Here is a 13,645-nt window from a genome sequence, read left to right as displayed (position 1 = left end):
TTGACCCATTGTTGGCCCATTTTGGAGTTTTGACCCGTTGTCGGCTCTTTTGCATCTACATTCACCAGCCACTTGCCGTCGTCGGTGGCTGCCCCTCCAGCCTCTATCTCTTCTGGCAGTCACCACCATCTATGGCTCGTTTTCGGCCGCCGCCACCACCATCATCATTGTTTCAGATTTCAAACTCAAGGCTCTAAAATATTCCACCTTGAGTTTGAGGGGGATGTTAGAATATTTTCCGTATATTTCATAATTACGTTGATATCGAATATTATCTGTTTATGGGCTGATTGTAATCAAATATTGGGATTGTAATCAAATCAAAAGAATTTGATTACTATACTTGTATTTATACATTTTGTATTCATTCTCTCTCTCTTACTTCCGCTCAATATTCTCATGTCATCATAATTTCAACAAAATCTATTTTAATAAACATCAAAATGATGTTATCAAACATTGTTTCTTATTCCTTTTAAAGTTATGTGAAACCCCAACAATTACCGATTATATACTATATTTTTTTGTTTTTTCTTGAGCTACCGATTATATACTTCACGTGTATATTTCTATGCCTCGGATCCGCAGGGCAAATGCATGTGAGAGAGGACTAGGAAATAATTTTTTTTTAAAAAAATTTATTGTGCGAGAGAAAACGAAGGAGATCAACCCACAACATAGGCTGTCTAAAAGCCAAGCCAGAGACAGCCAATCCCTGACCGAGAATTTAATATAAATCCACAATCTATTAAAGGCGAGTGTACCACACCGTCCCAACCACGGCGAAGAATGTGGGAGTCCTCGTGGTGTTGATGTACTAGAATAGTAGAAATTGTAGAATGTGCCGAAATGCGTCACTGGAGATCTGACACTGACACTTTGCCCTACCACAACGTGGAGTGCTCCCCACGCACGTTACCGAGAGCGTGAAGACACATCACTCGCCTTCTGACAACTATCGTGAAACTTATTAATTAATTAATAAAGAGCTCTGATCCCCTACTCTCCACAAACAAAAAATTCCGAACCGACCTGGCATCGGATGCCGCCACGTTTCTAAAAAGTGGCGGTGGTGATTTTAAACATGCACGTGGCGTTTGAGTGAGGGTTGAGGCGAAGATTGCATATAAGCCGCCGACGCAGCGGAGGAGGAGGAAGCTAAAACAATCGGGGTTGGGCAGAGGGGGGTTTTGAGGTTCTCTTGCATCGTCTCTCCTCGTCGCTGCAATAAACGAGAGCTCTTTCTCTGCGAGAGTGAGAGTGAGAGTGAGAGAGAGAGAGAGAGAGAGAGAGAGAGAGAGCAAATGGAGGAGGAGCGAAAGGAGGAAGAGGAGGCCACTGGGTCGAGCTTGACGATGGAGAAGGTGGCCGCAGCGAAGCAGTTCATAGAGAACCACTACAGAGCTCAGATGAAGAACATTCGAGAGCGGAAAGAGAGGTAGAGTAGGAATTTGATTATGCTATGCGACTGAATTTACTTTTGAGGAAAATGTAGGGGAGGTAATTAATTTTTAACTACGAATTTTGGAGTTTTAATTGGCTTTAAACTAGGCACAGTGCAAGTGCACGGCTTAGATCTTGTTATTTAAGTGTTTTCAGTTTCTTTGATTGGTAGCTCTGAAAATATAGGAATTAGTAAAGAATCTATCAAATTATTGGGCATTTAGAAACAGGAAGGTCCACTCAAGTGAAACTCAAAAGAGGGTAGTTAGACTGTTGGCTTTAGACTCAATATAGCATAATATGTAAGTTTGTGAAGTATCAGCTTCTTTTTCCATCATTTTCTTAGGAATCAAAAGGGAGTTCTTGAATCTGATCCAGCTGGGTTAATGTGTTATTTTCGCCACTCTGTCTTTTTATGATATGGTTGATACATCGAATTACTATATATTGACTAGATTATTAGATGGAGAAAATCATGGGTTAGTGAATAAGGAGAATTCCAATAAAGTGTCACTCCCAAATCATTGAGGCCGCTCAAATGAGAATCATGTCAAGAGTGACTCTGGAGTTTGATACTGTCCTGTGTAACAGGAGCTGCTTCGCTTTCACAATGATTTCACTTTCCATAAGTGGGGAATGATTGGCTAAGGGTATGTTTGGAATTGCGTTTGAGGGGCTTAAAAATGCGTTTAACACTCAAAAAGTCCATTTGAAAAAAAAAGTATTCGTTTGGTGAAAAAATTAAAAACGCTTTTAAGGGTCCAAAAAGCCTAAAAATAGTCAAAACGCACTTCTGGCAAAAGTTAAAAAATGAAGCTTTTGCCAAAAAGCCTTTTTTTTTTTACTTAAAAGCTTTATTTCTCAAATGCTATCCCAAACAGGCTCTAAGATGATGGATCAAGAGAATTTGAGGTCATAGATATTTAGAGATAGAGAATTGAAATTTAAATTAAAGAACCGAACAGCTCAGGTCGAACACTCTGCGGTTGACTGTGTGCATTTGTAGTGATTGATCTTAACTAAAATGGGTCAGAGATGCCCTAACCTAATGTAAAGAATAAAGATTGTGATGCAAAATTTCAGTTATATAAGTAATAACCTATATTTGGTTTGTCTCCATTGCAGACGATGGGTGTTAGAGAGGAAATTAGCTTCCTCAGATGTGCCCAAGGAGGAACAGATCAACCTGATGAAAGATTTAGAGAGAAAAGAGACAGAATTTATGCGACTTAAAAGGCACAGGATATGCGTTGATGATTTTGAGCTTTTGACGATTATTGGGAGGGGGGCCTTTGGTGAGGTCAGCATTGTCCTTAATATACTTGCAATGCATTGAAAAATTCATAATTGGCTTGGTAGTCATATAAACTATTTGACCAACTGCTTGCATCTTATATAAGCCTGTTATGAAATGACTATTTAGTATTTGTTCGCTTAGACTTTCCCAATCTACAGGTCCGATTGTGTCGGGAGAAGAAATCCGGAAATATTTATGCCATGAAAAAGTTGAAGAAATCTGAAATGCTTATCAGAGGACAGGTGAGAACATGAATCATATTTTCTACAGAACCTACAACTGAAGCTTAACTTGAGGGGGTTCCTTTTTCGTTTCCTATCTACCTATTAGTTTCCATTTGCACCAAATGGTCATCACCTTTTCCCTTGTATTATTGGACTCTTGGATTATTATCAACCCCAAGTATACTTCTTGATGCTTATCAAATTTCCTGTATATTAAAGATCTTTGCTATGTACATTTTAATTTTCATCTTTATTGTGATTCCTAAAGTGCTTTGGCTGTTGCTTGATTTATCTAGGATTTTTCTTAAAATGAAAAACAAAAGATCTCTTTTGTTTTCGATTTTTTGTTAGGGAAAAGAGAATTTACTCATTTCCCACAAGTTTATGTCGTTTGTGGGATCAACTTAGCCCATGGGAAAGCAGTTTTTTAATGTTATATGTCAATTTTATATATATATATATATATATATATATATATATATATATATATATATTTTAAAGTTTTCTGTACTTCATATCCAATCTTTTGACAATGTTGCTACACTTTATTAAATGTTCTGCCTCCATTTACATCCTAAAACTATGTACTCCTTGAATTTTGTTTGGGCATGTTTGGTTAATTTTCGTGATGCGGCATTTTGGTCGTAGGTGGAACATGTTAGAGCTGAGAGGAACTTGCTGGCAGAAGTTGCCAGCCATTGCATAGTGAAACTTTATTACTCGTTTCAGGATGCTGAGTACTTATATTTGATTATGGAGTATCTGCCTGGTGGTGACATAATGACTCTGCTGATGAGGGAGGACACCTTAACAGAAAATGTGGCTAGATTTTACATTGCACAGAGTGTCCTGGCCATAGAGTCTATTCACAGACACAATTACATTCATAGGTGAATATATACTGTTGCTGTAATGTCATCAAATTAATGAGTTAGATGCTGGACCTGTTGAAATTTGGTTGGATATTTCTAATGTGTTAAATATTAACATCTCTCATAAGCTTACCTTCACTTTCTTTTCAGAGACATCAAGCCTGACAACCTTCTTTTGGACAAAAATGGTCACATGAAGCTCTCAGATTTTGGCCTTTGTAAGCCTCTCGATTGCACTGCTTTATCTGCACTGCATGAAAATAGTACCAGTGATGAAAATTTGACAGAGCCAATGGATATCGATGGATGCTTTCCTGATGCGGATAATGGGAGGACTTGGAGAAGTCCCCTTGAACAGCTTCAGCACTGGCAGAAGAACAGAAGGAAGTTGGTAAGCTAATTTCAGTGATATATTGATGGAGTATGTCTGTTCAAAGTTTATTTCAGTTTATATAGCAGGACAAATATGACAATGTCTCAAAAAATATGTAAATTATTAGTTGAAAGGTCATTCTTTTGCAGATAATTGATAGATGAAAACATGCTCTTTTTTCTTTCTTTTCTGACTGGAATGTGGTATATTATTGAGGCAATGGCCCACTGCAAGGCTCTCCTGCTGCATGTCACATTTGCTAGTTGAGTGTGCCTCGATGCATCTAATGACACAATTACATATATGATTTTCTAATGAGTCACATTGATCCCCAAAAAGCCACCCACCCACCCACCCATCAAGATATTGTGAAGAGTTTCCATGTCAGATTGTTTCTAGGTTTGGAAGTGAATTCACAAAATAATATCACTATGGCTAAAAGGTACAATCATTGAAACTTTAAGACCCATGTACACAAACAATAAAGATGCCTATATTACGGTCATAAAGTTACTAGTTTGTTCATGTACTATTGTTGTTTTTAAAATTATAAAGCACTTATTTATTCATAATTGGTGTTTTTTTTTTGGAAAGGCCTTTTCAACTGTTGGCACACCAGATTATATAGCTCCTGAAGTATTACTGAAGAAGGGATATGGAATGGAATGCGACTGGTTAGTCTATACTTAAATGCTTTCTATCTTATTATTCTTGCAGAGTTGCCATAGGTGGTGCTTGTTCCTGATGTTTGAAGTGGTTTTTCCTTTTGCATTTAGTCTCTTTTCAGATTGTCAACGTATAAATTCATTTGTTTTTCTTGTCCTTGAAGAAGTAAGTTGTGACCTTGAACTTTGAAATGCCATTCATGCGCTTTTGTTGCGCTGAAAAGGGCTGGAGAAATCTTAATTGTCTTTTTAAGGAGTGATGAACTTTCATTGTATTACTAGTGTTTAAACAAACACTTAATAAATAAGAGTGTTTCTACTTCTCTGTTTACTTCTCATATACAATTTTCTTTAAGGAGAAATCAATTACTAAGATTGCTAGTTCTATTGAAAATTTGTCTAAAGTTCTCACATTGATCTTTTATTTGTTGTGAATGGAGGGCACGATGAGAAAATGTTTTAGCTTTTCAGTATAGGTCCAAGAAAAGCCCTAGCTCTCCTTGTAGAAAGCTATATTTAACCTCTACATATTGCGGTTTTAACAAAGTGATAGCATCTTGAATTCTCTGTTTGTGCGTATGTGTAATATGTTTATGCTAAAACATTAGTATGGTTGCTGATATCTTAAATTTTTTTTTTCCTATAGGATAGATAAGTATTTTTTTTTTACTTTTTTTCTTCTTTCTAATTTTTCAAATTTCATTTCTAAGACAAATTTAGTTTTAAGTATACTATGCATGTACTTAATGCTACTTTTTGTTCCTTCTTTTGAGATACTGTGATGTACTTAGTTATTTGGACTTCAAACAGGTGGTCACTGGGAGCAATAATGTATGAAATGCTTGTTGGCTACCCTCCTTTTTATTCAGACGACCCCATAACTGCATGCAGAAAGGTAACATGCTCAAAACTCTCCACATAGAAGTTCAATTTCTATAAGTATAAAACTTCTGCGTGGCCTTGTTAGTTTGGGCTAAGTTATAATACTTAAATGTTCCTTATATAAATAAAAAAAAAACTTATATGTTCCTTTGTCTAGCAAATGCCATGTTTTGGAATAGAGATCTTTACTTCAGCCTTGACTGAATTTACTGTTAAATGAAATGTCAATTTAAGTTACATACCATTAAAAGGATTGGTTTACTGCATATGAGTCAATCAATGGTGGTTTGGTCTTGATGTAGCCTACAAGATTGTTGGTATTGGTACAATTAGGATAAAGATGCATGACAGAATTGTTAGAACTTTTACAGATGTTCGACATATACCATATTTGAAAAAAAAAATCTTTTTTTATTTTTGGACATTTTGGACTCCTTTGGATATAAGCATTCTAGTGTAGGTGAAGTCATTAGAGTTAGTAAATGCTCACTGGTTGTGATGAAAGGTAACAAGGTTGATGACCTTTAGTTTGTTTAGGGCAGTATGATGACAAGTTTAGTTATGTGTTCTTTAGATGATCCAGATTCAAATACTACCAGGTTATGGCTTATGCAATTGGGTGATATGACAATCCTGAGCAAAGGGGGTTTGCTTTGTGACCATAAAACATGAACACTCGACCTTTGTGAGCATTGTCTTTGGGAAGCAGTGCAGAGTCAAGTTCAATACATGTCTCCATAAAATGAATGGTACAATAGATTATACATGTTAAAGTGTTGATTAAATGATTAAATTTACATCTTCCTATCAGCTTAAACTTTTGAGATAATTGATAATTTAACATGGTATCAGAGCCAAAGGTCTTGAGATTGAACCTTGACTTTGTCAATTCACCCCCATTTAAATTAAATATTACATATGTTGGGCCTCACCTATTAAAATGGAGTTTGAGCTCACACGTGAGGGGAGTGTTAAAGTGTTGATTAAATGATTAAATTTACCTCTACCTATCAGCTTAAGCTTTTGGGATAATTGGTAATTTAATAATATCCATTCAGATCTTTGGGGTTCCTCTTAGGTTCCATTTAAGGGTGATGCTCAGTATTTTGCGACATTTATTGATGATTGTTGAAGAAAAGTTTGGGTGTAATTTTTGAAGAAGAAAATTGACGTGTTCATTACTTTCAAACAATGGAAGGTGTTAATTGAGAATCAGTCTGGGTAGAAAATTAAGCGACTCAGTACAATGTGGTGGTGATTTTGATAAATTTTGCGAGAATGAAGGCATCTCTAGACACTATACATTTAGACAAACTCCACAACAGAATGAGGTTGTTGAGCAGATGAACTGGACTCTCTTGGAGAGAGCACATTGCATGCTTTCGAATGTTCGATTGTCTAAGGATATCTTTGTTGAGGTGGTCAATACAGCTTGCTATTTGATAAATTTTTCTCCATCGATTGCTATTGATTGTAAAACACTTTATGAGGTATGGTTTGGTACTTTTGCTGATTATTCGAATTTGAAAACTTTTGGCTGTTCTGCTTATTGTTATGTGAATGAGGGTAATCTTAAGCCTAGGTCAAAGACATATATATTTCTTGGCTATGCTGACGGGGTGAAATGATATAGATTGTAGTATTTTGATCCTAAATCACCTAAGCTTATAGTTAGTAGGGATGTTGTGTTTGATGAATCTACCACGCTTCACCCGAAGGAGTTTGTTGTTTCTATAGGAAAAGAGCATGGTCATAGTAAGGAGGTTGAGCTTCAGGTGGAAGCTTCACATAGGGTGCTAGATGGCACTTGAGATTAGCCCATTACAAATGTGCATGGTTTCAGTTCTGATGATGATCCATAAGAAGGGTGAGGACTTCAAATTTTAAACTATTTTTGTTGATTCCAAATGAGGGTATTTCCTTATTTACATGTATATAAAGTAATCATTTACTTAAAACGATATTACAAGGAAATAAGTGCTGGGCAACGTGAGTGCTTAGGTCATGATCGTGAGCATGGAAATCGAGGAGATTGGATTGTGATTATATCTTCATGGCTTTGATTTCGAGAGTGGTGACGCGACGATCCGGCAGAGCTCCAAGAAGAGCATTTAGCTGCCAATAAAACTGAGCAGCCTTTTTCAGGGAATTTCTGATGAAATTTGGAGGGGCTGTATGAGGTTATAGACATTTATTTAGAGTCACTTGCGTATGGGGGTTGTGTATGACACACCACCCCAGTGCATCACACAGCCCCTGCACGTGATGTACAATGCCCAGGCATGGGCTTGTATTGACCCTCCCTTGGCAGACAGACGTAACTTGTTACTTTCTGTATTCTGGCACTTAGTTGGAAGTCTTCCCAACCTTTGGTTGAGGTATTCTTGGTGTGATTGGAAAGCCTGTGATGTCTCTTGCAAATGTCACTAATTTCACAGTGGTTGGGTCAGGGGTCTAGAACTTAAACTGGGTAAGTGGGAAGAAAATAAGGGGTTTGTTTGGTGAAACTTTTTAGAAGGTCCCTTTTGCTTTTTAGTTGTGATGTGACATAAAGGTGAAAGTAGTTTGGAGTATTTTGGGAGTATTTTGTGTTTAGAGTTGTTTGTTAATGCTTTTGGTTTTTTTGCTAAAAAACATAAAGTTGTCCTAAAAAGTGTTGCCAAACAAGCCCAAGATTTTTCTATGTCTAACATTTAGTTAATTACTTTTCGCTTTGACTAGGGTTTTTCTTAATGATCACAAGTTTTAATTGAAAAGCGGTTCAAAGGGGTTGTAGAATTCGATTTTCACCACATAACGGCCAGATCAAAGCTTGTCTTGCGGGTTTTCCAGCAATTCCTTGATCGCTTTCATCCAATACTGTTTGAACAAGCATTGGCCACTGTCAATTCTTTAGTCAAATCTTTCAACACTTAGATAAAAAACATAAATCAAATGGATTTTGAAAGGTCTATGTGATGATACCACATTTACTTCAATTAGGTGGCTGGATTTGTGGTTAAACTTGGTCAACAGAAGTCAAGCTAAACTTGTAATAAATAGTTTTAAATAAAACCTTCAATTTTCCATTGAACTTTTTCAAGTGTGCCCAAAATTGAAGCAAATGACTTTGTTAGTTTTCCTAATTTAATCCCCTGGGCTTGGACATCATTCTCAGAACATAATTTTTTAGGTGTCCAAACTAAATTTTTAGGTGCCCAAACAAAATTGAAACGGATATTCGAAAATTAGGAGGGGTAAAATGGTGTAACGACAGGTACTATTATTTTTCTTGTACATAATATTACTGTTACCATTGGTGAGTATCGTTGACGCTTTGATGTGAATGTTCCTTCCATACTTGTCTCTCTCTTCACCCCCCCCCCCCCCCCCCGCGGCCTTCCTTTATGATCTTTAAACTGTGTCAATATTCAGAAGTTGATGCATTTTGGAGAAATACCATCTCCGCCTCCCCGCGTTAAAAATGGAAATTGTAACACCATCTTTACGCTTAGCCTTTTTGTCATCTTCTCCATTTCCCTGCTTTTTTCTGCTGCTGCTGTTGCCAGTTTTCTGAACTATCCGCTCATATTTGACTTTAGTAGTAGATCAATCATATCTTGTTGAACAGATGGGTACACGCTTACTGACATTCTATTTGTCAATTGCTTTCAGATTGTTCATTGGAGAAATCATTTAAGATTTCCAGAAGAAGCAAGGTTGACATCTGAGGCCAAGGACCTCATTTGCAGGTTGTTGTGTGATGTTGAAAATAGGCTTGGTACTGGAGGGGCCCACCAAATTAAAGTAAGGCTTTTTATTTGCCAAAATGTTGCAAGGATTCTGTTAGGCGTTTGTTCTGCATTATGAAATTCTGTTGCATCAGGCTCATCCTTGGTTCAAGGATGTCGTGTGGGATAAACTCTACGAAATGGAAGCAGCATTCAAGCCAGAAGTCAACGGGGAGCTAGATACGCAGAACTTTATGAAATTTGATGAAGTATAACTCATCCTCACTATACTGTTACTGCTATTGATTTTTCGTCATCATACTATTATTGTTGCTTCTACTGTCATTCACATGCTACCTCTACTACTACTTAATCCTACTTCCACCACCAGCAGCCAGAGATTTTATTTTGGGATACTTACTCGTCCTCACTTTTGCTCATTATGATTCGGGAGTTATTATTATTGTGATAAATTTTAATTTACAATTTTTCTCATTAATTAAAAAATTAGACAAATTAGTTGCTATTATAGTGTCACCACAACAAGCAGTGACATTCATAAACTGGTGAAACCGTGAAAGTGCAAAACTACCATCATTGCAAAATCATGACCGGGTGTACACTTGTCATTGAAATTACTTGTTCTCTATACTATGCCGTATCTCATGAATTGGAAACTTGGAATTTGTTTTTAGTTGGATCCTCCAACCCCAGCAAGAACTGGCTCGGGCCCTTCACGGAAGGTTCGTCACTATTTATGCTGTGTTTGTATCAAATATGGAAGTATTAGCTTGTAATGAGAAATAAGCATCGAGGGGAAAGGAAAAAGAACTAGTGTTGCTTTGATTAATACCCCACATGCTTTTTTTTTTTTTTTTTTTTTTTTTCTGATATGAAAAGTTTTTTATTGACAATGAACACTAAACCCAAAAGAAAGGAATGCCTGTGATGTTGTAGCATTTCTTTGCTTTGGTTCTTATTATACGGTCTTTGTCCCAAACTACTAAAACTTGGTTTGGGGGCAGAGAGAGAGAGGGAGGAAGAGATCTTTTTCATGCTACAACATCACAGGCATTCCTTTCTTTTGGGTTTAGTGTTCATTGTCAATTAAAAAGTTTGTCAGGCCTCCTGGGCATGAGGATAAACTGCTTAGCTCGTCAGGGGTAAAAGCTCCTGGATTACCTGGTAACTGGTTCTGGCGGGTGGGGTCAGTTACCCCTAGGAGTTTGATTAACGGTGAGGATTGTTGTACAGTATGCGTTTGCGACGTGCAATTAATCTGAGTAAAATTCTCCTACGTTATCAAAAAAAAAAAAAAAAGTTTGTCAGTTTCTTCAGACATCGGTCTAATATTTATATGAATCCTACCATTTTTAATCCTGTTATTGTTCTTAGAATTAGTATGAAGTTTGATGAGTCTACTCCTTACATCATGCAGATGCTATTAACTCCAAAAGATCTAAGCTTTGTTGGCTATACATACAAGAATTTTGATGCTGTGAAAGGACTTCACCAATCTTTTGGTATGAAATTTTACTTCTGAGTAGAATAGTTGAGGATTTCCTTTTTCTTTATGATTGCGGCATTTATGTTTTGTGGCTGAAAGAATATGCAGTTTTGCTGTATTAGTCAACATCCATCTATTCTGCTCTTAGCGGAGATCTGCTAGTGCAATTTTTTTTGATAAGTAAATGAATTTTAATAATTCGTTAATGCATCCTTTTAGTAATGTCTTTCTTTTCACTTATTTATGTATTCACGTCATGGAAGCAAATGAAGTATAACTTTGCAGAGGGTGACTAGAATTTTGTTTTGCATATAACAGTGCTGGGCATTATACTTAATTTTCATGTCCACATTGATGTTAATTTTGAACATGAATTATTCTGTCGGAACCCTCTTTTCTGACCTTTTTTCTCCTGGGCTGAACAAGATGTTATTGTAGAGCTTGAGGTTTGGGTGGACAGAATGTTGAGAGCACAGATGCTTTTCAGACTCGAATGGTTTGTCCAACACATCTTACCCCATTGGGTTTATTCGGTTGGGCAGATAAGTGGATCAAAAGAGGTGCTGGTCCTTTTTGTCTGTGTGAGGAGCAAAATCTAATGAATTTTGTCTCACAACTAAAATAATAAAGTAACATCATTATTACGAGGAATAAAACTAAGTGGGCATTATGATTTAGAAGCACTAGATTTTGACCAGCAGGGCACACAATGAGTGCAACTATGACATGGAACCAACCAACAGTGGTTTGGGCCCAATCATGGCCAGAATAGTGCCCTGGTGAGGGCTATAGCCTATATGAGGGTTCCTAGGTAGTGCATTCACATTGGTGAAACCCACTTAAGGGAGAACAAAAGGTTTCGTGTTTCTCATTAGATCCGCATAACTGAGTGGAGGTTTTCTGAAAACGAGGCAACTCTTCTCAACTCTTTGGATTAAGTCTTGAAAACAGTGTGACATTTTAGTGGAATCTCATCAAAATAGCCTTTTGAAAGTACTACCGGTTCAGTGTTCAAATCCTCTTTTTGTGCCTCAATTTCATGTTAAGCCTAGGAGTGGAATCAACAGTTTGAAATATAGTTATTGGCATGCTCACCTCGCAGGATGGGATATTGAAATTATTGTTAAGCATATGTGGAAAATAGAACGCCTATTTGCTTAATACCATAGATACCAAGCCATGTTTTCTTTTGGTGCCATATCCAAATGTCCTTTGGAATTTTGAATTTCTTGTAATGGTAAATTTTTGGGTACTTTTACAAGTTCACCCACATTTGTACTTCTCTCTGTCAGTGAAGAAATATGATTTCTTTAACTTTTTTAATGTTTGCGGATCTCAAAAGAGGTATGTCAGCCATCTATTGATTCTATATTTAGTAAGGAATCATAATCTTCATTATCTCCTGCTTCAAGTGAAGGGTCTTCATTACAACCAGCAAGTTTTGTGTAATCTAAATGGATTGAAATTTGATAGATAGTATTTGCAGGTGATCCTAGGACAGATTTTACTGCTAATCGGACGGCCGAGGAGACAGAGGTGCAGATGCTTGCATCATCAGGCGATCCCATGTTACCATAAGCCTGCTGCTTCCCTACATTAGCATTTATTGTAGATTGGCTTCCATGCAATTTCCATAACCACCATCTAAGTGTACAGCAGTATTTGAAGAGCTTCTTAAGACATCAGTGGAGGCCAAATGAAACTCTAGCTGAAATGATTTGTGTATTAGAACTACTTATCAAAAAAAAAATGATTTGTGTATTAGAACTAAGAATTTAGGACAGAGAGTTTATGGAACTTATGTCCTGGCTGCCCAGGTTGGCAGTGGTATGCTTGCCTTCTCTCGTGGCAGTTTCTGGTCAAATTTTAATTGGTGCCAAATTGCCAGGAAACTCAATAGATGTGTTGAAGAAATTCTTTACTCTTACCATGTGTAAGCTTTGACGGGTTAGCTATTGAAATATATATTATGGCCAAAGCAAAAAGCTATTCAAATATATATATTCTGTCCATACATGACTCTTAAGGTGTTAAATTGTTATATGCCCTTTTTGAATGCTGATTGTTGTAGCTGGGGAATCTGGCTTTTAAGTTCACAATTCGTGGACTTGGCGTCTTTAATCCATCTTTTTCTCTCGTCTATTCTAATTTTTTTTAGTGCATTGGTATTAGGCTGACAAATTTTGACATGATCCATAAACCTAATACGAACTCAACACGAAATTAGCGGATAGGGTTTGACTAGTTTAATTAAATGGGCCGAGTCAGGATTAACCTATATAATCTTATGCCTATATACATTGACATGACTCAAACCTAATGTGCATATACGAATTGTCGCCTTGTGCTGACATCTTTGTTCTGTAAATTAAGTTCACATGCAATATTCTCGAAGGTTTGGTTTATAAAGTAGGAATTTGGAATATCTAGTACTTGAATCAGTATAACTCCATTCTATTTGGCCGGTGATACTTTTTCTGTTCTTTTTGAGCCATGATACTTTCTCTTCTTTTTGGGTCGGCCAATGATATTTGGTGAATATGGTATATGAATGATAAAAATTCATAAACATGTCATACATACGTCCATAATTACAGGTATAAGTCACCATTCTTCTTCCTTGCACATATTAATATGATCATATACTTCCGAAGAAGAAAAAGAAGAGGAAA

The 13,645-nt window shown here is 36.7% G+C and overlaps 1 protein-coding gene across 2 annotated transcripts; it reads left to right on the top strand.

Moving 5' to 3' along the window:
• Nucleotides 1-1,172: 1,172 nt before the first annotated feature.
• Nucleotides 1,173-12,972, top strand: LOC132183863 (uncharacterized). 2 transcript variants are annotated; one of them, XM_059597322.1, is made up of 12 exons: nt 1,173-1,438; nt 2,569-2,743; nt 2,899-2,982; nt 3,613-3,854; nt 3,987-4,227; nt 4,804-4,883; nt 5,685-5,769; nt 9,411-9,542; nt 9,622-9,735; nt 10,162-10,209; nt 10,905-10,989; nt 12,460-12,972. In XM_059597322.1, exons 1-12 carry the CDS (start codon nt 1,305-1,307, stop codon nt 12,549-12,551), a joined length of 1,512 nt encoding a protein of 503 aa, XP_059453305.1. In that variant the 5' UTR covers nt 1,173-1,304; the 3' UTR covers nt 12,552-12,972. The 2 variants fall into 2 exon arrangements, with proteins under 2 accessions (XP_059453305.1, XP_059453304.1); XM_059597321.1 differs by having other exon boundaries at nt 1,217-1,438; nt 3,694-3,854.
• Nucleotides 12,973-13,645: the final 673 nt, after the last annotated feature.

Source organism: Corylus avellana, chromosome ca6 (assembly GCF_901000735.1).
Source record: "Corylus avellana chromosome ca6, CavTom2PMs-1.0".
NCBI classification, from domain to species: Eukaryota; Viridiplantae; Streptophyta; class Magnoliopsida; order Fagales; family Betulaceae; genus Corylus; species Corylus avellana.
Note: the sequence above shows the minus strand (reverse complement) of the source record. Positions and strands in the feature narration are given on the sequence as shown.

Bases quoted from the DNA above. Each gene is read 5' to 3' on its own strand.
- LOC132183863 (XM_059597322.1), top strand. From the start codon at position 1,305: ATGGAGGAGGAGCGAAAGGAGGAAGAGGAGGCCACTGGGTCGAGCTTG. The intron at 3,855-3,986 runs GTGAATATATAC...CTTTCTTTTCAG, and splicing joins AGACACAATTACATTCATAG to AGACATCAAGCCTGACAACC. The intron at 4,228-4,803 runs GTAAGCTAATTT...TTTTTTGGAAAG, and splicing joins AGAAGAACAGAAGGAAGTTG to GCCTTTTCAACTGTTGGCAC.